The sequence below is a fragment of the Amia ocellicauda genome, chromosome 16 (assembly GCF_036373705.1).
Source record: "Amia ocellicauda isolate fAmiCal2 chromosome 16, fAmiCal2.hap1, whole genome shotgun sequence".
NCBI classification, from domain to species: Eukaryota; Metazoa; Chordata; class Actinopteri; order Amiiformes; family Amiidae; genus Amia; species Amia ocellicauda.
This window is the reverse complement of record NC_089865.1, coordinates 12,252,226-12,273,090: the sequence shown is the minus strand read 5'-3', so window position 1 is coordinate 12,273,090 and position 20,865 is coordinate 12,252,226. Positions and strand designations below refer to the sequence as shown.

The window sequence follows — 20,865 nt, the reverse complement described above, 5'->3', positions numbered from 1 at the left end:
TACAGGGGAGACGCACTGGCTACTGTATGTACCCTCCAAATCACTAAACATGATGTACAGAAACAAAAATCTAATTTTGGAGGTAAACCAGATCCATAGCAGTAGAGCTTTTAGTGCTTATGTTACTCATAGGTTTGTCTGACTGTTCATTAAGAGTTAAATCAATATACAAATAACAAGTTGTGGCAAACAGTGAAATGACATCATGAAATCTGGGGGATGCTCTTGTCAGGGAGATAACTACTGATATGTAAGGAGATATATTCCAGGTTTCCAGCAGTACACAATATGTCAGCAATATCTTAAATTTGGTATGTATAGCAAAAGAACTGCGAAGGAGTTAGTGATTATTAGAATGCATGAAGAATAATAATAGTACTATTAATAGTAAAAGATCTTTCAAGATAACAAGACTTGGCACATTTTCACAAGCAGACAAACTGAAATAATCCTTAATATTTTATTTACAAATTATATAAAACTGCTATTACCATGTGCACTTGGTTTGTCATGGTACACTGCATTTGCTGGGAAACAATACTTAAAGTGGAATGTGTGCTTTGTAGGTTTTCTAAGCACCAGCTGAGCACCAATAAATAACCGAGATTCCTTTGCTATTCTGTGTCTTCTTGGCAGCGGGTCACTTTGTAGATATGGCAGCGGAAGTTGCGGTTTTTCTCCTGTTCAATGTGGACAATGGTGTCACGGTCAAAGAACAATTCATGGCTGTAGGTCTAGAAGAAGAACAGAGGTGAACACCCCGTGAGTGGCAATCCATTACAGATGTTTAAATCGGTTTTAATAACATTTTAAATCTTGCATTCCCTCCATTATCGTGTCATTTCCATAACCACACAACACATTCTGATGGAAAGACAAGTCTCATTCCATTTCCATACCAGTAGAATTAACCCCAGCCCTTTCTACTGGCTTTGACTAGAGGACATTTGATTGGAAGTTACTGCAAAAGGTTTACCGGCACCATGCTAGGACAGCCCCCGCATTATAAACAGGCAGTGTGATTTAGCAGTACTGACCACGTCCCAGGATTCAACCAGAGGAAGGCTCTTCATTAATACTCCGCTCAGGTTGTCATAGAGACCAATGTGGGCCTTTCCTTCCACCTCTGCCTGGGTCACAGCTACAACCGCTAAAAGCTCGAGCTCATCTTCATACTGTACATTTCTGAACGTCTAACAGAGAGGAAGAGAACACCAAACATAGACACTATAAGTAGCTCCTGAAAGAAAGCAATCCCTTTCATTTAATAGTTTCTAGTTAGAAAACAAACACACATCAGCAAATATATATAGATGTGCAGAATCTGTTCACACATAAATGACAAATAGTGATTTTTAACAGGTGGAGTCAACTTTACACCACAATAAACTATATTCTCAATTCAAATGCAGTATTGGATCACCATTCAAATTCAAGTTGAAATGGTTTTACATTGTTAAAACCAAAAAGCGTAATTAAACGGTCACATTGTTATATTTTTTCTGTTTTGGATTGTTTGGATTGTAAAGGTGCTCTGCTTATCTAAGGACAGTTCTGCTCCTAAAATTCAAGTAGTCATTTATACTCTTAATTAATAGAGACCTAGTGGTCTGAACATCTCACAGAACAGTACCTCTTGCTCTGGGTCATCATCCAATTGCTGAAATCTCTTCTTCACTATTCTACCTGAAGCTGTGACAGTGACCATGGAATCAGTCTGTTATTAAAAAGTAAAAGTTGTTGATTTATTTAGTTGTAATAAAGCTGTAGACAGAGAGTGACGGGAGGGGGGGGGGGGGAGGACCATACAGAGTAAAAACTAATTGGAGGAAGAATGCATCAAGACATCACATTAGGCTGGCACTATAAAACTCCACATTAGCCATTGCAAGCTGGATGCCATCGAGAGATCAAAGAACTAAAAACATCACAAAATGTATTATTTAAAATAAACCCGTCTGTTTGATATAAAAGGAAAAAATAGAAGGTATGCTGCTGGAGAGAATACACATATAAAATATAAAATAAATTGGAAAGCATTTGCTTACATTCTTCTCTCGGTGAGCTTCAATGGAATATTCTTGAATAACCTCAGATTGACAAAGACTTCCTTGCGTTTCCACTATTTTGAGTACACTGGGAACAGAACAAAAATGCATTGGATGTATTCACTGCTAAAATGACACAGCATTGTATTATTTAACTTTGAAATTAGAATTTCAGGAGAAAATCTGATTCATAAGAATAAGAGCAACTCCCTGTAATGCCACTTTTTAATAAGTATCTCTGGTTTAGTAAGAATTCACAGTTCTCTGGAATTGTACATTCTAAACAAGTTCTCTTGTATCACTGGGGTGTATTAAAATAAATAAACCAAAAACTGATTCATAAAGGTAAGCTAAATATATGGCTGGTCTACAGAAACGAGACTGTATTCACTGTTTGCCTGTATGGATCCCTTACTTACTGTATTGTACTCGGACCAACATGGATAATCCTCCCAGAATCATCAGGGTAAAAATATATCTGATCAGATTCCAGCGAACAACACTTCAGTTCTTGTATTCCATTTTTTGCCTGTAAAAAGTAAACAACATAAAGTTGAATTTTATACATAAAAGATCATATTTGTTTTTAAGTTCCAGTGTTTTCTAGGGGGGATAAATGTAAGTATTCACAAATGAGATATTCTGCAGCTCTTACTTTTTACCATTCTTACCCTGCCAGACAAATATAATGAGTGCCAAGAACACCTGCACTTGAAATCTGACTCTGACGTCTTCAGTAATCATTGACCTACTTAGAAAAGGACACTGCTCTACACTCCAAACATTTCAAAACACCAGGGAGGCTGTTCTTAAATTAATTTAGAAGTAAAATGGAGCATATCAAGATTGGGAGAAACAAAAAAGTAGATTACCAACATGCTATCCTTCAATGAACAAATATGATAGGTGCCTTTGTGTTTCTTCTGTTTGGGAGTGAAAATGTAGTGCCATGGATGCCCTCCAATCTGAAATACATTTTCCAAACATGACACTTCAAACAGCAAAGGGGGACAATCTGTGAGGAGAAAAAAGTGAATTACTATTTACTCCTGCTCATAATTTCTTATGTTTAATAGCTTATTATTATTTGAATAATAATAATAATAATAATAATGTCAAAAAACATCTTAAGGCCTTGTTGTTTACATCTTAAATATAACATAATTGGCCCTTACCTGTTATTTGGATGTTGAAGGGAATGCCAGATGGAGCTTCTCCCACAGAAACCCTGACTCCATTCCATTCACACTCCTCCCCAAGCGTCAGCTTCTTGACCATGAACTAAACACAACAAATCAAACAATACATTTACACTGAATTAATTATAAACTACATAGTTGTAAAACCTACGAGAAACACATGCAAAAGATCTGAGAGAATACAAAATGCAGAATGGCCAACAATCCAAAAAATGAATGAATGGCAAAAACGTAAGCTAAGCACACGTGTGAATTTGGCGTAAAAAAATATACGTTATTTAACAGAAATTCCCAAATAAAACTGTGTCAGTTTCTGAAAGCAAAAGCATCACGATAAAAGAGTGATTGTTCTGCAGGCCAATATCTATTTTTCACCTGCTCTACGACATTTTCAAAACTAAACAGCTTCACCATCCCAACGCTGTAGGAGACAACCAGGATCCCCTGAGAAAGGATGACATCAACAACTCTGTTCCCAAACACCTGCAAACAGAACACGATACACCCAGATCAACACAGACAGTCCTACTTCCCACTTCCCAGTTTGCTGAGCTGCCTTCTGGGAAGTCTTTAAATATTCTTTTTGGAAAAACACATTCTTGGTCTTACCCTCTTACTGATCTCCAGCATCCCTATCAGTTCTAGAGGGAGGACTCTGAAGACAGCAAGGCACATTATTATGGGCTGCTCGTGTCCTGCCTGGGAGGAGGAGAAAAATAAGAAAAATCAACCAAGGACATTCATTTCAATACAATGTCAACTTTAGCACAATTTAGTCATCAGCACAATTGAAAGTCTATTCAATTCTACAATACTGCCATGATAAGAAATGTAATGGCCGGCACAGTGTTTTTAGTAACCCACAACCCCTCCTAAGACTAGTCGAGCATTGATTCAAAACAGAGGGTTCATTTATGATGTGTAGGACATATGTCTGAGTCAGACCTTTTGAAACACTGCAAGCACAACACTGACTTGATTTGTACAGACCCACATGGAATGCAATTTCAAATTACTCTTTCCTTTAAAGTAACTACCATCTGTCCATCTCCCTCACCTGTCTAGCCACAAGTGTCTCCTTATTCTGAACAGACTTCATGAAAAGAGTTTGCTGAGGGACATCCCAGCCCAGATACCTGTTAAAAGGTTAAAAAAAAAAACAAGAAAGAAAAACGTGATATTTTTCTTATCTTATTTTTTAATCACGCATTATTAAAATTCTAGAAAAGGTTCAAAGTTAAACGGAAAATTCCAAATAATGTTCAGTGAATCATTATTTGAAAATGTGTCCAGCTTTCCAGCTCAAAACTACATTTTCAAGATAAATGTAAAGTAGCTCCAAACCTTGCACCCTGAGTCAGTCTATGCCTATCCCAAGATAATATTTCTATTATTACATTTAAAGGAAACAAATACATCTATCAAGGCCAACTCCATTGTAATTGACGCAGAATCCTGCCAACAACCACCTGATACTGCAGAATTATTTGCCTTTTCTAATTTATGCGTCATTTAGTCCCATGAATCAACATGCCACTGCACTCACAGAATACACTTATGACTGTTAGCATACCAAGATTAAAAAAAAAAAAAACACACAAAAAACAAAGACAATTTAGAGGCAAGTTACCTGAACTTATAGCGTGGAGACAAAAACACCTTCTGCAGTTGCTCTCCGGTCGTTGTCGAGTAGCAATATAACCAATTATTTGCAGTAAGAGCCAAGAGACAAGGTTTATGGTCTGAGGGTCTTGGTAGTGTTTTATCCTAGAAGAAAACATTTTAAATAACCTGTTTCTGTTTTTCATTTTTTTAAATAAAATAACTCACTTCTTGTACAGCCATGCCCCCTAGCTTTGAATTTACAATTGCAGCTATAGTTCAGATTTTATGACATAAAACTGAATTAATTTTTCCCTGAACCTTTCTCTGTTCATGGATTTTCTTCCCTGAATGACATTCCTCAGCAGCCATCTTCTCCCTCTCATCACACTTGAATTTGAGAGTCTCGAGTCTAAGCGTCTTGGAATGGAGCCTGAAAATGCCAGCTGTCAGACGCTCGGCAAGGCCGGGCCTACTTTGCAGTCACATTTCTGAGCTCTAAGTGAAGACAGGTGTAATAGTGGTAGACCACAGTTCACATCAATGCCCTAGACACCAGCATGTTGCCATTTCAGAATGTGCCTAGTATGTGAAATAGCTCCAGAGAAGAAGCCCCAACAATGCTTTTCAGTTGTGTGTATACAGCAGGAGTATAGGAGTGTATACCATTGTTTAGGCATTTATAGGTATAGGCGTTTGTAGAGCTACTGTTCTGTGACATGGTTATTTTATCATTCTGAAGAAATAATGTCCCGGCAACTGAACAACCACACGAGACTCGTTACATAACACACTGTCAACGATGAGAGATGAATAAAACTTAAAGATTAGGGTTGTGTAAAAAAGCTGCAGAAGAAACTGATATATTGAATGCAAGCAGGGAAAAAATACTTAAATTTCATAGTGGTTTGACCCATTTCAGGTTTGTATCTTCTTATTCTTTGCATTTGATGCGTTACATATTATAGTATCTTGCACAAGTGGGTAAAGTAAGAGCAGTCCACAGCCATAAACAATCACGTTTAGAGTAAATACTTTTTAGCATTTTGATCAATATTATTTTAATAATATTCATACTCTCCTCTCTGCTGTTTTTCTCTACATTGAAATTGGCATGGAAGCTGTATTTCACAAAGCACTTTCACTATTCAAAATACTACTACTAATACTAGTATGCTAAGTGTATTGAAAAACATTTCAGAGAATCAGTTAATCAAAAATTACTTACAAGGGGGCACTGACACAATAACGCATCTTCAATCTTCTCTGACTTGGCCCGTTTTGGCAGTTCATACAGCTGCAATGGCTTTGGAGGAATACTGCCAAAATCCCAAGGAGATGAAAAGAGCAATCAGCAGTCTTGATTTGGGGCTTGATTTATTGAACAATTCTGCAATTCTGTATTAACAGATTATTAAAGATAACATACATTTGAAAATTAACATTTTTACATAAGGACCCCTCTCTTTCTCAAGATTGTACATGCGATTATATTGCTTAAGGAAAAAACAGACGATATTTATTTTTGCTTTCTTTTTTTACAAATCATAAAAACTACAAAAGAAATGCGAAGGAAGGTGAAGGCCAGCATATACATTACCTACTGTAACAGCAACGGTAATTTTCAAAGTATATTCTTCCACTCTCATAGGCAATTGGACTTTTTGAATGCCTTGTCCATACATTTGTGAAATGCGTGGTATCCTAAGGAAAGATAATACATGTTATGTGCTGTGTTGAATGCATATATTTGTATGCAGTTCAGCAGCATTTGGTGGGGAATGAGCGACAAGGCATACTGCAACACAATTCTGTGATATAATGTGACCTCTATATCATATCAAAGCAGATGAGATCAAACTTGACAGTCAACCCTGTCTGTTGTGAACAGAATTGAAGAGGAAGTGTATGGCTATAACAATAACACACATCAGTGTTACCTGTAACACAATTTGCCGAAGCAATGACATATTTTTTCGCAACAGTTTCCCAGGATCACTGGAAAACAGCCCAATTGACCTAGAGTTCAGATAAGCAGTGGCATTTCTTCTCTGTGGGCAGGCGTGTTTAAAGGGGGTCTCTGTGGATGCTGAGCTAGACGTCATCATGAGTGGGTTTCCTTGTGCGCCCTCCTCGATCATTTAGGAGCAGTCACCTCTCATGCTTGAGGATTGATTGAGACATCTATGGAGAGATCATAATATATAAACAGGGTAATCTGTTACATAACTCTGATACAAAATAATAATACACTTCACTGAGGTGCTATGTGACTGCTCCCATTTGCTTACACTGGATACATACTGAGTACCACATCTTATTTGGTGCAAAATGAAAGAAACGGAAAAAGATGCAGATAAGCTTTCTTTTTAATTACTCGATCATTTTTTTTTTTTTTTTAAAGAGCGAAACAATTCGTGCTTAAAACGTATACGATCTACAAAACACTGGACTGTATGGTCGGGGGTACAAAAGTGCAATAGTTTTGCAGTATTTCTGATTGCAAACTACTGATTGCTGATTAACATTTACAAAGGTATACCACAGACTGTTAATACGTTAATAGTAGTTACATATTCCAAAGATTGCTTTTTTTGTTAACATTAACAATCCGACATTACCCAAAATTGTAATTTCACTGTGACATCTGCAATACATCATAGTTGAAGAAATGCAGACCAGAACTTAAAACTACTTACAGTGACCCACCAGATTTACTAAGCGGAAATACGTCAGAGCTTCAGGGACCCAAGCGCTAGGATCAATCGCGTTGCACATTGGATGTTGTAGTTCGGCACTAGATATTTGCAGATTCTTTCACAAACTAAAGTGCAAATGCGCTGATTATTATTTTTGAATAATTTATCTGTATATATATATATATATATATATATATATATAAAGTTATAATGCATACGTTGGTCTTTAATGTCGAAACGCGGGCGCAGAATCGCTATACCTAGTTCTCTTTGTTCTTTAGTTTAGCTACGTCACGTATAATCACAAACCAATGATTAGCATATCAGTCCGCCATAGTAGATGGCGCCCGAATTTGTATTAAAATACTAGATCCGTCCACTCTATTATTTGCTGTATATCGATGGTTAAACCCCGGCGGACTCTTCTTCTTCCGGGTAACAAGTTAAAACAATGGCGGCACCCTTGTACGAAAGTTCAGCATTGCATTTCACTTGTTATTAACACACAACTTTTCCCTAGAAAGAAATACAATTATGTAGCATATTTTCTGTATTCTTGCAGAACGAAACATCCCAGGTGTGTGGCCTTGAGGTAAAGGATGAAAATGTACTTTGAGGTTTATTGATGGTTTAAGTCACAACTTTTGTTTTGATATATATATGTAATAATACGATTTTCATAACGAGGACAGTAGTCAAGTAATTATTTGAAGATATTTTCATTCGTGTGATAATGGGTTAATTTTGCAAGTTTAGTGTCCAACGATTTATTTACCTCAAGTGGTGTAAAGTTATGCTTGGTTTTGACGTTGTGTCTGTTGAATGTAGTTTGATTGTAGATTTGATTAAAACAATCTCAGATGTCACTGTCTTCCACTGATGCGAAGACACGTTCAGCATTGTCTCTCAGGGTCTCTCAATTCCATTCCACAGTGTCCACCACAACACACAAACACACACACATTCAAGTTACAAGGAAAATGTGGAAATTGTGTATTAAAGCACTAATCTATGTGTCTAAATTGTATTATTCCCATTGATGTTGCCATGCTTCTGTTGACATGTGCAGTTGACGCAGCATCTGACTGATATCTCAGATTAACAGGACGCTACTTAGAGCAAACAAAAAGAGAGTGATCATTCAGAAGATCAATCTATATACAAATAAATAGCTCATTAAATTACTTTTTTTTTACTTACTTTTGGTGTTAGTTTCTTTATAGTTTCATAGGTGTTTGAAATGTAAAATTAACTTGAAGATCTGTCCTACAGACTATTTAGTTCACTATTTAGACATTGGGTTGGGCTAAAGCTAGCCTTAGTGTGGGCACATCATCTCTGGTCTATCTCTATTCACAAGTCATACATAAACATAACATTAACTGCTGATATAAATCCTAACCCTGAGCCATACAGGGCTGTGCTGGATTTAAGGTTAAAGGTTTGCACTAGATTGAAGGATATACCCTGGTTTAATGACAATTATATAGTTATAATTTAGTAATGTATACAGGTCGACTGGAATAATGGTTATATTTACGAAGTTACATTTTAAATAGTTACGTTTTTTCCAAACCTATGTTTAGATTAGCTTTCTGACTAGGGATAGGCATTGGGTTGAATTAAGGTTATGGTTGAGTTTCGTGGTAAACCCAGGTTTCCATTAGAGTTAAGGTCATGTATCCACTTATTTAGATAAATGAAGTTGCAGGTTAAGGAAGTCCCTCCCAAACATCTTTAATACCTAATGGGGAAAAATAAAACAGAGATTTTTGCAGTAAAGCATTTACCTTTAGACATAATCAAATGCATGTAATGTCCAGGAGTGCAGAATTAATTGTGTATTTGTTTTATATCAAACACATAAAGTGAGGATGAGACGCCAATGGGCACTGTCCCTGGCATCCCTGGCAAAGAGGAGCCTACAGTGCAGACTGAGCAGCAGCAGACCTCCTGCCCCACTTGGTGGTAGAATATTAACCAGCCCCAATGAAGTGTTCCAGCATAATATGTGGTATGTCAGCAGCTTTTTATCTAAGTGAATGTCTTTTGAAATTAAAATAAATATTCCAGATTGAACCAAAATTATGTTAAGGAAATACATGTCAATTCATATATTTATTCCTTAGAACAGACTAGTAAGATTTAGTAATAGCTTACATTAATCAATCTCTTTGCAATTAATGCCAATGTCATGTCAGAATTGTCAGATGAGTTACCTTCAATGATCAAAGCAAAAAACTGAATTTAATGTCCACATCTGTCCTCTACTTTGAAGCCCTTGAACAATGTGCTATACAACATCCCTGTTACTCATGGTTTCCATTTTATGCTTGATAGTCTTGATACATGTTTTACAACATAATCAGTTTGCAAACATTTCCAAATTGCAATTATAGCAAATTTTAGAAATTGAGGAAACCATTGTCACATTGATTAGATCAGGCTGTGTTTGAATCTTGTGGCTTCAGACAGTTTTATGATTGATTAATAAGCTCATCAGGAGACCCACAAAATGTGTGAAATCATAAACAGATTTTCATTTTATATTGCACTTATAGCTACAGTGTATAAACGTTACAGAGAATATTGTCCTGAGGTGGCAGGATTTATTTTTACAGGGATCACGTTCAGTGGTCAGAGGAAGATGAAGAAAATGCACGACAGAAAGCTGAAGAAAATTCCAGTGTGCGCATTCCTCTGGACGAGCAAGGTAAACAGATTTAATTTTCAACAAACCAATTTAAAAATACATATACTTCCTAGATTCCACAGCCTTTTTTCCCCTTTTTTCTTCTCTCCTAGTGAAATACGATAGAGACGCTTGTAAATACTGGGATGGATTTTACGAAACCCATCAGAACAAGTTCTTCAAAGATCGTAACTGGCTGTTCAGAGAGTTTCCTGAGATTCTGTCTGGACGGTCTAGTAACGGGGCTGGGAAGGAAGGATGCTGTCACTCAGCAGCAGCTTCCTCTGCACGATCATATGTCTCTGACAGCACAGCCCCGCTGACAGGGCATAGCGAGTGGCTGTCTACACCAGGCTGCAGACACACAGAGCGCAGCAAGGAAGGGGGAGTGGAGAGCCACAGCTTGTGTGGAGAGCCTGGGAGAGAGCAGGAGAGTGGAGGGTGGACTGATACATTCCCAGGAAGTCAGGCAGCGTTCAGGATCCTTGAGGTACAGTGAAACATTGAACTCAGTTCAGTGCGGGAGACACAAGCAGCATTGGTAGATGTGTGCATGCATGAAACTTTTTGCCAACATTTCAAATTAATAAAGCATTTTTACTGGTAGAAGTCATCCTATTATGTTGGCTTGCCTGCTTATGTTCTTATATGTCTTCATTGAAAGGTTACTTCTGTTTGTGTTTATTTCTAGGTAGGATGTGGGGCTGGAAACAGTGTTTTTCCCATTGTAAATTCCATTAAGTAAGTATGACTTCAGACGCAGATAATTCAGCAGGTACTTTAGTCTCATTCTGTTATGTGTTCCTTGTTATTATATTTTTGAGCAGCCTTAAACCACACTGTTGGCTAATACAAACAGCACAGTTATTTATTCATGAATCAGTATAGCTCTTTCGAGACATTCCTGTTGTTGTTGTTGTCAAGTGCCTAATACTAAAGTTAGACAGAAATTTGTTACCTCCGTGCTCTCTCTTTTTGTCTTTTCTTTTTATTATTTCAATATCTTCAGTGCTTTGTTTATTTGTATTTTGTCTTTGTGTTTGTAAACCAAGCGCACCAGTAATTCACTGTCTTCTTCAAAGTTGCCATAAACAGAAGAAAATACTATACCTGCTTCAAATTCATGGGTCAGGAAATTACCAAGCAGTGTAATTAGAGCATCAAAGGTCAGGTTTCTGTGTAATGTGTATGTTGTTAAGAGTTGAATTCTAAGATTTTATTTTTAGCCTCATGAAATCTTGGTTAAGTGATTTAAGTTCCAGCCTCCCAATTCTGGCTTACCAAATCGATATGTAACAAAGTAGAATACAAAAATATTAATGATCTTACTTTCTCTTCTCAGGCAAAAACATCCGGATCATATTTAATCTTCTCTAGGGCTGTGATGGCTTAGTGCATTGCTCTTTTCATCTGATACAAAATGACCAATTTATTGCTGCAAGGCAAACGCCAGTATGCCTATATCACTGGCTAAAATAAGGCTTATGAGGATGTGTTGATTAAATTTGAGTGCTTGGTCCCCGTCTATTGGCTGAAGCAAGAATAATACCAAATTAACTGCAGCATATGTACAGTGAAGACATTAATTTATTAAAGGGAAAGTAAGCGGGGATATGAAGAGATACTGAACTACTGAAGAACACCAAAGTGTTGCTGAAACATCCAGACAAATTCCATTGAGTTTACAAATTATAAAACATCTCTTTTATCAGAATAAAGCTGTAGTTAAATATCTCTACCCTTAACTTTATATTTATATCGATTGAAAACAATAAGTGACACTAAAATATACCTTGGCCAGTTCATGTGTGCAATGTATGCTGCGTAGGAGCGATCAAACTCATTATTGGCTGTTAATATCAATTTTGACAGGACTAGATTATCCTTTGTCCATTGTGAAGATGACAGACATATTTCATTAATGAACTTTTGATAGGGAATGAATTATATTTTTCTAAAACATGAAGCTTTGTATGAGGACCTTACACATTCAGAAATTCAATAGTCATTTAAAAGTCAGACAAGCCTTAACAACTACTTTGGAATTCCCTTTTGTGTATTTAATATATGTCCCTAACAGTAAATGTTAGTCTAGGTCTGTTGCATTTTACTTGTAATGCTCAGCATGCTTTTATTTCTCTGACATTTAATACTTAGGTAACATTTTCAAATTAGGTTTAAGTCTCCTCAAATACTACAAGATATTAGCTGCATTACAAAGCATCTGTTAATAAAGTGTACCGATGAAATATTAATTAATGTTAAATCTTCTTGTAATTGAAACAGCTGCTTGGCAGACATCCAATAATCCATCCTCAAGGCTATTAGTTTTATGGCTTTCAGCTCTTGATAGGAAGTGCTTCTGATTATGGTGCATGTACATTTCTCACATTGTTTAAAATGACTTACTAAAACGAAAACAAAGAAGCCTAGACTTACACCGAAATTAAACTGAATGGCCAAACGTGTTAGTGTTTTCACTGTTTCACCCAAAAAGTTTTCCTTATAATCTTGGTTCCCTTTACTATCAATGCATTAATGTGACAAAATAAGAAACTGCTGTAGGATTAAACCTGTAGTAATGCTGTATTTGGAGAGTTAGTGTTAGTTCTTCTCTACAGCGATGCCTAATTCGTTGTTATATGTTAAGGCCATAAATGCATTATTTTAATATTTTACATGTCAGTGTTTTTACAGGAATATTAACATAAATGTCCCTGAATTTGTCACTTAAATGTTTTCCATTTATATATAAAAGTTATTGGTATGGTTCAATCCTAGTTGGGAGACGATGCTGTTATACCTTTAAGCAAAGTACTGTACCTAGATTGCTCCAGTAAAAATCCATATATATATAAATGAGTAATTGTATGTATAAATAATGTAATATATAGTTACAATTGTAATTCACCTTGGATAAGGGTGTCTGCAAAAAAAGAATATAATAATAATAATATCCCAACATCACACAATTAAGCATGTTTTCATAACATACTGATACAGGCTTGTGCACATGTTTTATACAACCCATAAAAGTTCCATCTTAAGGTTGTCCACTGGAATCAGTTAATTTTCTGAATTTTTAATTTCTTGAACCCCCCCCCCACCCCCCCTCAGAAAAATGTAAAGTCGTACTAGGATGCAAGAAGCTGCAACACGTTGACAGTGAAGTGTAATATGGTGTAGTGTGTTCCAAATGCAGTAAAGTGTAGTGTGGTGTATGGTGGTAAAAACACAGTAAAGTATAGTTTGGTATACTGTGGTAAAAACAGTAATGTGTAGGGTGTTGTACCATCGTAAAAATGCAGTAAGGTGTACTGTGGTAAAAAGGCAGTAATGTGTATTATGGTCAGGTGTACTGTGGTGACAAAACGGTAATATTCACAGACTGATCTTAAATTTGACCACTGGAATTTTACATTAATTTCCCCCATGGTAAAAAAGTTTAGATATGCCACAGATAATCAATTTGAATGATGTTAAAATGTGTACTTTGTGCGCTGTTTAGCAAGAAGTTCCCAGCTGTCATTTTTTTGTGAATGAAATAGCTGACTTGCTCACTTTTACGTAACTCTTGGATTTGTTGCAGAGAACTGCTGCCAGACATTGATGTCACTCTGCATAGAACATTTTGTCCTGAGAGCTTGGCAAGACAGAGAGAGAAACATGTGTAGTGTTTTTTCTTTTTTTTGTTTGTTATTAATGCAGAAGTCTTTAACCTTGACCTTCATGCATCATTTCATGAATGAAACCTCAGATGAAGACCACTTACTTAATTTTAAGTGCACCTGCAAAGTGCTTGAGGTGGTTTTTACTGTGGCAAGGTAGTTTGAATGCTTTAGCAGTGCTGTGTGTAGTAAGACAAGATAAAATAAACTCCAGAACGTCGGCCATCTTATATTTTACCCCCAGAGTGGGTAGACTAGTAAATTAATATGAGTGTCTGAGAGGTGTAAAGTGGGAAACAACATGTCATTAGCAGAATAAGGGAGTGTTATGTCTCTTGATTATTTCCACCATATTATGTTTAAGGACATTGTGATTAATATTTCTTAAACAAGTAACACTCAGATTTGGGAACAGCTAAGAGTATGTTTCAGGTTTCCCTTTAAAAAAACAACATATATTTGTGAACTTTTTGGAACTGACTTTCAGAAATGAAAACTCGGTGTTAGGCTTAAACACTAATATTGATGATGTTTTGTTTTAACTGTCACTGGCACTACATGTGATTCTTGGATTTAAAGTGGAACTCCGTTTTTGTATTCATTATTATGAGTCAGCTCGTTTGTGTATGATATCCCTGAGTTTGTTGTTTTAATTCATTCTTTAGAGACACAGGAACATTCCTGTACTGCTGTGATTTCTCACCGCGAGCTGTCGAGCTGGTAAAGGTAAGTGCCGATTCAGCAGCGAACATCTCCTATAATAGTAGTGTATAATATCCAAATGACTGTCCTCCTGTTCATTGACCGAATGTTTCTCTGTATGTCATGCCCAGCCCCTAGCTGGTGAGAGAGTATTCCATAAGATGTCTGGAAAAGATAAAGTCTGATATTGTCTTTCATAGATGTAAGTCTTTGGATTTAGTAGTCGTAGTAGTAGGAACAGGTGCAACTACAATAGTTTTACTAGAATCATTGAGATATTTAACAACTATTTTCACTTCTGCATGTTCACAGATAGAATATAATATTACATTCTGGAAGTCTATACACAGATATATTATTCTTTTTATGTGCCTAATAGTAAATTGATACATTATAACATAATCCTAGTGCAACTCTAGATATGAATAGAAATGTTTAGTTCTCATTTTAAACAACCCAAATTCATTTTTTTCTTAAACTTTATATGCTCTGATTTCAGAAGTGTGAAGAAAAAAATGCAGTTGAAAGTTGCAGAAAGGGATATGTATGTGCATATCTGACATGATTGTTTATGATGTGCTTTTGCTCCAAAGCAAGCGGCATGCAGTAGGAAATAATATGTAACCTCACACCACATGTGAGACACATAATAAGACATAGCTAATGAAGCTGGTTGTGAGTCCTCTGAATCTCAGTCGCCTAAGCCTAAGGAATGTAATGTAGAATGTATTTATTATTAATTTATGGCAGGGATAAACAAGATTATACTACAGATTTCCATTTTTTATTGGGTCCATATTAAGTCACATTGACACCAACATGTCAGACTATCAAAATGGCTGCCAGTGCCCTCTCTGTTTCATGGCCCAGCAGACATTTGATTCTCCTGGAATGTTCAGCCCTTTTATCAAATGACAGCAGCATGCAAGCTAACAGTCTGAATAATGTGAACTGCATCAATATGCAGTACGACCGAGGACAGGGAAGATTCATACTTAATAGTGAAAACCTGACTCCTTGAAGTGGCTAAAATGGGCTTTCCTATTGAGATTGCTGTAGCAAAGATATTCTAATAGCAAACATAAAAATGCAAAGTCCTATAATCATTTTCAGATTCAATCTAAGCTACAACTGGATAGCCAGTTTATTATATTGTTCTATAAGCATAGCATCTGAAGTACCCATTTAAAATCACAGATCTGTTCTGTTCTATGTCATTCTAATAATAATAATAATAATAATAAGCTTCCTTGTCCTTTATAAAAATAAATATTTTATATTCTATTAAGATATACATTTTTTGACGGAAATTAATATGCTTCAACCCATTCAATTCTATGCAAATTTTGTATAGTTATTTATTATACAGTTTTGGGAAAAATGTCTGCCTTTTGTACACTACAGATTTCATTTTTTTGTTCAATATCTATCAAGTTCAAAAACAACATCATCGAACACTGGACATGCTGGTGTAATTTCAGATTTATTTCTGTATTTTATACATATCATAATTGGGCATGTTCAGTATAGATATTTTCAAGTGGGGAGTTACTTTTTTTAAGCATTGACTACAAGAATGTCTGGGTATATTGCTGAGTGTTTCCATAGAAACATTACCCACAATTTAAAATCAGGTTATCTGTGTGCAGGTGCATGAGAGTATTTGTATTTCTATCTCTCTTTTTTTAGACAAACTGAATTTGGCTTTTGATATAATCTCTCTGCAGATGAATTGAAATGGGGGGAAAAGAAAAAAGCATTTACTCCAAAACCTCAACAGCAACTTGTGTTCCATAGCATAACACCCATTCTAAGCAGAACATATAAAATATTCAACTACAAATTTTAATTCATGGTTTCTGGCATTATTTATTTATACAGGTGTTTTTTTTCACTTGAGGAAATAGCAATGATGGGTTGGATTACCTCCAGCTTGGACTATTTTTGCTGTATTTTTGTGTTCTGGTTTGAGGGGTTCAGATGTTAAATGATGAACAGAATTTAATGGCAAACTGTAATGTTCTGCAATTTCAAAATCGAGAGTTAAAACACTAAGCATTGTTGAAAATAAAAACTATTTCTTACCATATGCAAGGATTTTGAATGTGGTGTACTTTACAGAATCAAGTAAATCTGTTTAAAAAAAAAAGAATTGTTTGTAATGACCTACTTAGGTTTACCATTTTATTTCTTCAATTAAATATAAAGAAACACATTTAAAAAGCCATCAAATTTTCAGTTAAACATTTGACTGATCCTGTTATTTTCCACACAGGCCCACCCAAGCTACAGCTCAGTTCTGTGCTATGCCTTTGTGCATGATGTCTGCGATGAAGCCGCCACCTTCCCATTTCCGCACATGAGCATAGACATCATTCTCGTTGTCTTCGTGCTATCGTCCATTCACCCTGAGCGGTAGGTGAAGGTTAGAGGACAAAGGAAGGAGACCTCATTTATCATTGGCCATTTCTCAGCAGTGTCCTCAGCTGTGGATCTCTTCCATTATTCTGACTTAATCCCCCCGTATGAATATCTTTTAAGTCTCATGTAAAATGTATGGTCTGAACCATTTATCCATACATACATTTAGACATTTATTTGTATAAGAAGTGGCACATATTTAAATTAAGCTTTAGTTTATGTGACTTGGTGTTTAGGTATGTTATATCAACAGAAATGATCTGTAGCTGGAAATATGCTCCTTTAGCAATCGAACCTGACAATGTTTTTAACTCTTTCACTCCTGACAATGTTTTGTTGTTGCTAAAGCTTAAACAGGGAAATGGGGAATACAATCTGAAAGGTAGGCAGTGAAGCAGGGTGAGGAGAGCTTGGACTGTAGCCAAAGGGAAGACAATGCTGTGTGCTGCAGGATGTTTTTATAAAACAAGAAATAACCAAACCACAACACACATGAAATGTAAATAAATAAATACATCAATGGAAATAAAATCAAATGATTTGTTTGCTAAACACATTACTGTGTACAGAGTTTCATAGAGGAAGCTGAATATTTATGATGTACAGATAAAAAAAATGAAGTCAAGACTACAAAGCCTGTTGTAGAAGGAGCTTGGTTAGCTGCTCTTTGTAACAAGCAGTGACATGTCACTACATAGACAAGGCTGTAGTAGATATCAGCTGATTAGGATTCTGGGTATGGACTGGCGGACGGCCAACTCTCACAGCATGCAGTAATAGATTTTCTTCTATTCTATCATATTTTCTTTTTTTCTTCAAACAGATCTAAAAATAAGCTGGCAGAGATGAGCAATTTCAATTTACCATCTCACTCTTTTTGTGCTTACAATCTGTTATGTAACAATTATTTTGCATCTTTCACTTTTACAAGTAGGTGCATTTATTGTAAATATGTATCAAGTATTGTATAATGCATTATGCAGATCCATTTAGCAGTACCACATTGTCTCTTATTAAGTAAGTCCCTTAAAATAGCATTGTGTGACTCAGCTTATTTCAGGTTCTTTTTTTTTTTTTGCATTGAATTTAGCATAAACAGCCTTTCAGTCAATATAGAGTGCTTGCAAGGACCCATTTGTGCAGGGAATGTGTTGCATTTAGCTGTCTAAAGAATTTTCCCCACAATGATGACCAAGCAGGTAATATAGAAAATTAAAGATAAATCCTGAACAAGACAACATGATTACTCAAAGGAAAGCATGAGGCTCATTGTACCTCGACTTAAGCCTGGCAAGGTTTGGTTTGCAAAGAAGAAACCACGCACAGATAACAAAAGCACTGTAATATATCTTTTAGGTCCTTACCTGATTTTATTTTTTGTTCTATCCTGGCTGTGTTCTATAGGTGAAGCTTTTCCATTCAGTGCTGAAGTCTCTTACCCTTACAATTTGACAGCATCAAGCCAAATTATCATTTAGAGATATATTTAAATAATTTAAAGATATCTTCAAATAATTCCAGATATCTTCAAATATTTAAAGATAGTTAAGATATCTGCAAATCATTTAAAGATATCTCATTTAAAAGTACATTTAGAAATATCTTGAAATCATTTAGAGATATCTGCAAATCATTTCGAGATATATTCAAATGACTTCCTGTTCATTTAGCGATATCTCTAAATCATTTTGCGATATCTTCAAATCATTTAGAGACATCTTTAAAAAGCACCTGATTTAGATATCTCTAAATGGTTTTCAGATATCTCTAAATCATTTAAAGATATCTTTAAATGATTTAGAGATATCTCGAAATATTTGAAGATATATTGAAATGCATTTGGATTTCTGAATGATAATTTGTCTTTCCATACACTAACAGACCTGGACCAAATCAACACTTCGCCATACCTGCGAATCGCAAATGACAACCTTGTACACTATCATGATTTAATTTACTACTAGAAGCCACTTTTATTATACTTACAAATACAAACATGGCAGGGCACACATTTGTAATTTGTGATTCATGGGCAGACTAAAGTTTTGATTTGACCAAGGCTTAAGGGAACAAACTGAACACACAATTAAAAATGGTCTTTAGTGTGTTTTCTTGTTTGCTTTACTTTAAAAACATATATCAGTAACTTAATGTTTATTTTTCTGCCATTACATTAGAGGTTGTTGTTTTTTTCCTTCCTGTTGACAGAATGCAAGGAGTTGTAAACAGATTGACCCGGTTATTGAAGCCAGGGGGAATACTGCTATTCAGGGATTATGGCAGATACGACATGTCACAACTACGATTCAAAAGAGGTGCTTCTTTGTGTTCTTCTTTCAGTTTTAATATGTGTGCAGTTAAGAGAGTACACAAAATATTATAGGTGGTTTTAAGAACTTACAAATACACCACTTTTACATATAGGCTTTTTCTAAAGGTCTTAAACAAAATGAAACTGACGTGATTCTTTAAATTTACTTTTTTTTTCTTTTCCTGGTGAAAGCTCAGGTCTGTAAGTTAGAAAAGGTATAATAAAGCACTGACCTTTAACCCTTTAAGCTGAAAAACATGATCTGTACTGCTTTTTCACCTTTCTCGTATCAGTTTGTGAAATATTACACCTTATCACCTTCGAAAACAGGCCTCCCATGTCAGGAGCCTCTTTATTTTTCTAATCATTGTGCTCTTCGTTCTCAGTACACTCATCTGTATCAGTAACACTGGATCATTGCTTTGAATGCTCTCTTGGGTACAGTGTACATTAACTTTGTGTTTTATGCATCTCTTTCTCATTACAAACATTAAAAAACAAAGCCTGTTCCAGCATCATGACAGGCTGATATATATAATGACATCAAAAAATACATAGTTTTTTGTTACTGTTGTTTAAATTATACCCTATTGAACTACTATGGCTGGTTATGGTATTGTATAAATGTACCTCAATGACAGTAATTCAGTGCTGTTCCTGTCATTTCCCAGGACGCTGCTTGTTTGAAAACTTCTATGCCCGGGGAGATGGTACTTGCGTGTACTTTTTTACAAAAGGTATATATTTTTTAAATGTCTACCCTTATTTCAATGTTTTGTCTGGCTTTTATTTATGAAATTATTACAGTTTTCTCCGAGAAGGTTTTGTCAGAACTCTAAACACACTGAAACGGTGTGGATGACCAGCCCAGTCATGGTAGGACAACTGCAAGATGTTAATGTTCTGCATTTGTGTATTTTACGTTTTGCAAACAGGCAATTTTTACTTTCACATTTCAGTAGGTGAAGGAATTCACTGCTTCTTGTTTGTTTTCACAGCCGAAGTTCACAGTTTATTTGAGAGCGCTGGTTTAAAAGAAATCCAAAACTTGGAGGACAGGCGGCTGCAAGTGAACAGGAGGAAAGGAGTGGTGATGCACCGAGTCTGGATGCAAAGCAAGTATCAGAAACCACTGGAGATGGACATTTGTAAAGATGACTTTCCATAGCTGCATAAAACAGTGTTGACTTAAGCAGGGATTGAGTTCTGGGGGTCTCTTGCATCATTACTCAGACTCTTATGGATGTGATAAAGACTTATCTAAACAAGCAGAATCAGATGTGGCAGAATCCATCGACAGGGCAACACATCCAAGTACAATAAAATGTGCCTGTCAGAAGAATATCCACCGCAGGAATAAATGGTGGCCTGTTGCCACTTCAGCCTGCTGTCTCCCATGCCCTATATCTGCATCAAACATTTTGAAAATAGCTTTAAGTCAAGGCTAATATTCAATATGGGTGAAATGTGTATGTGTGTGAGATGGCTCAATGCAAATAAAAGAGTAGGAAAAGGAAAATGGA

At 35.9% G+C, this 20,865-nt stretch overlaps 2 protein-coding genes across 5 annotated transcripts; one reads left to right on the top strand and one right to left on the bottom strand.

Annotated features, from left to right (window-relative positions):
* Nucleotides 1–446: 446 nt before the first annotated feature.
* Nucleotides 447–7,728, bottom strand: dcaf17 (ddb1 and cul4 associated factor 17). Of its 3 annotated transcripts, none has more exons than XM_066688677.1 (15): nucleotides 7,549–7,728; nucleotides 6,790–7,033; nucleotides 6,450–6,553; nucleotides 6,078–6,168; nucleotides 4,878–5,014; nucleotides 4,305–4,383; nucleotides 3,857–3,946; nucleotides 3,623–3,730; nucleotides 3,224–3,329; nucleotides 2,921–3,063; nucleotides 2,468–2,577; nucleotides 2,049–2,136; nucleotides 1,634–1,717; nucleotides 1,038–1,193; nucleotides 447–734 (listed from the first exon to the last, which is right to left on the bottom strand). In XM_066688677.1, the coding sequence occupies exons 2-15, from the start codon at nucleotides 6,988–6,990 to the stop codon at nucleotides 615–617; spliced, it is 1,617 nt and encodes a 538-aa protein (XP_066544774.1). In that variant the 5' UTR covers nucleotides 6,991–7,033; nucleotides 7,549–7,728; the 3' UTR covers nucleotides 447–614. The 3 variants fall into 3 exon arrangements, with proteins under 3 accessions (XP_066544774.1, XP_066544775.1, XP_066544776.1); XM_066688678.1 differs by lacking the exon at nucleotides 7,549–7,728 and adding an exon at nucleotides 7,471–7,545; XM_066688679.1 differs by lacking the exon at nucleotides 3,623–3,730.
* Nucleotides 7,729–7,980: 252 nt separating this feature from the next.
* On the top strand, nucleotides 7,981–20,865 carry mettl8 (methyltransferase 8, methylcytidine). 2 transcript variants are annotated; one of them, XM_066688680.1, is made up of 10 exons: nucleotides 7,981–8,140; nucleotides 9,418–9,562; nucleotides 10,170–10,261; nucleotides 10,354–10,730; nucleotides 10,932–10,981; nucleotides 14,574–14,634; nucleotides 16,886–17,025; nucleotides 19,240–19,346; nucleotides 20,014–20,079; nucleotides 20,341–20,865. In XM_066688680.1, the coding sequence occupies exons 2-10, from the start codon at nucleotides 9,423–9,425 to the stop codon at nucleotides 20,508–20,510; spliced, it is 1,203 nt and encodes a 400-aa protein (XP_066544777.1). In that variant the 5' UTR covers nucleotides 7,981–8,140; nucleotides 9,418–9,422; the 3' UTR covers nucleotides 20,511–20,865. The 2 variants fall into 2 exon arrangements, with proteins under 2 accessions (XP_066544777.1, XP_066544778.1); XM_066688681.1 differs by having other exon boundaries at nucleotides 7,982–8,125.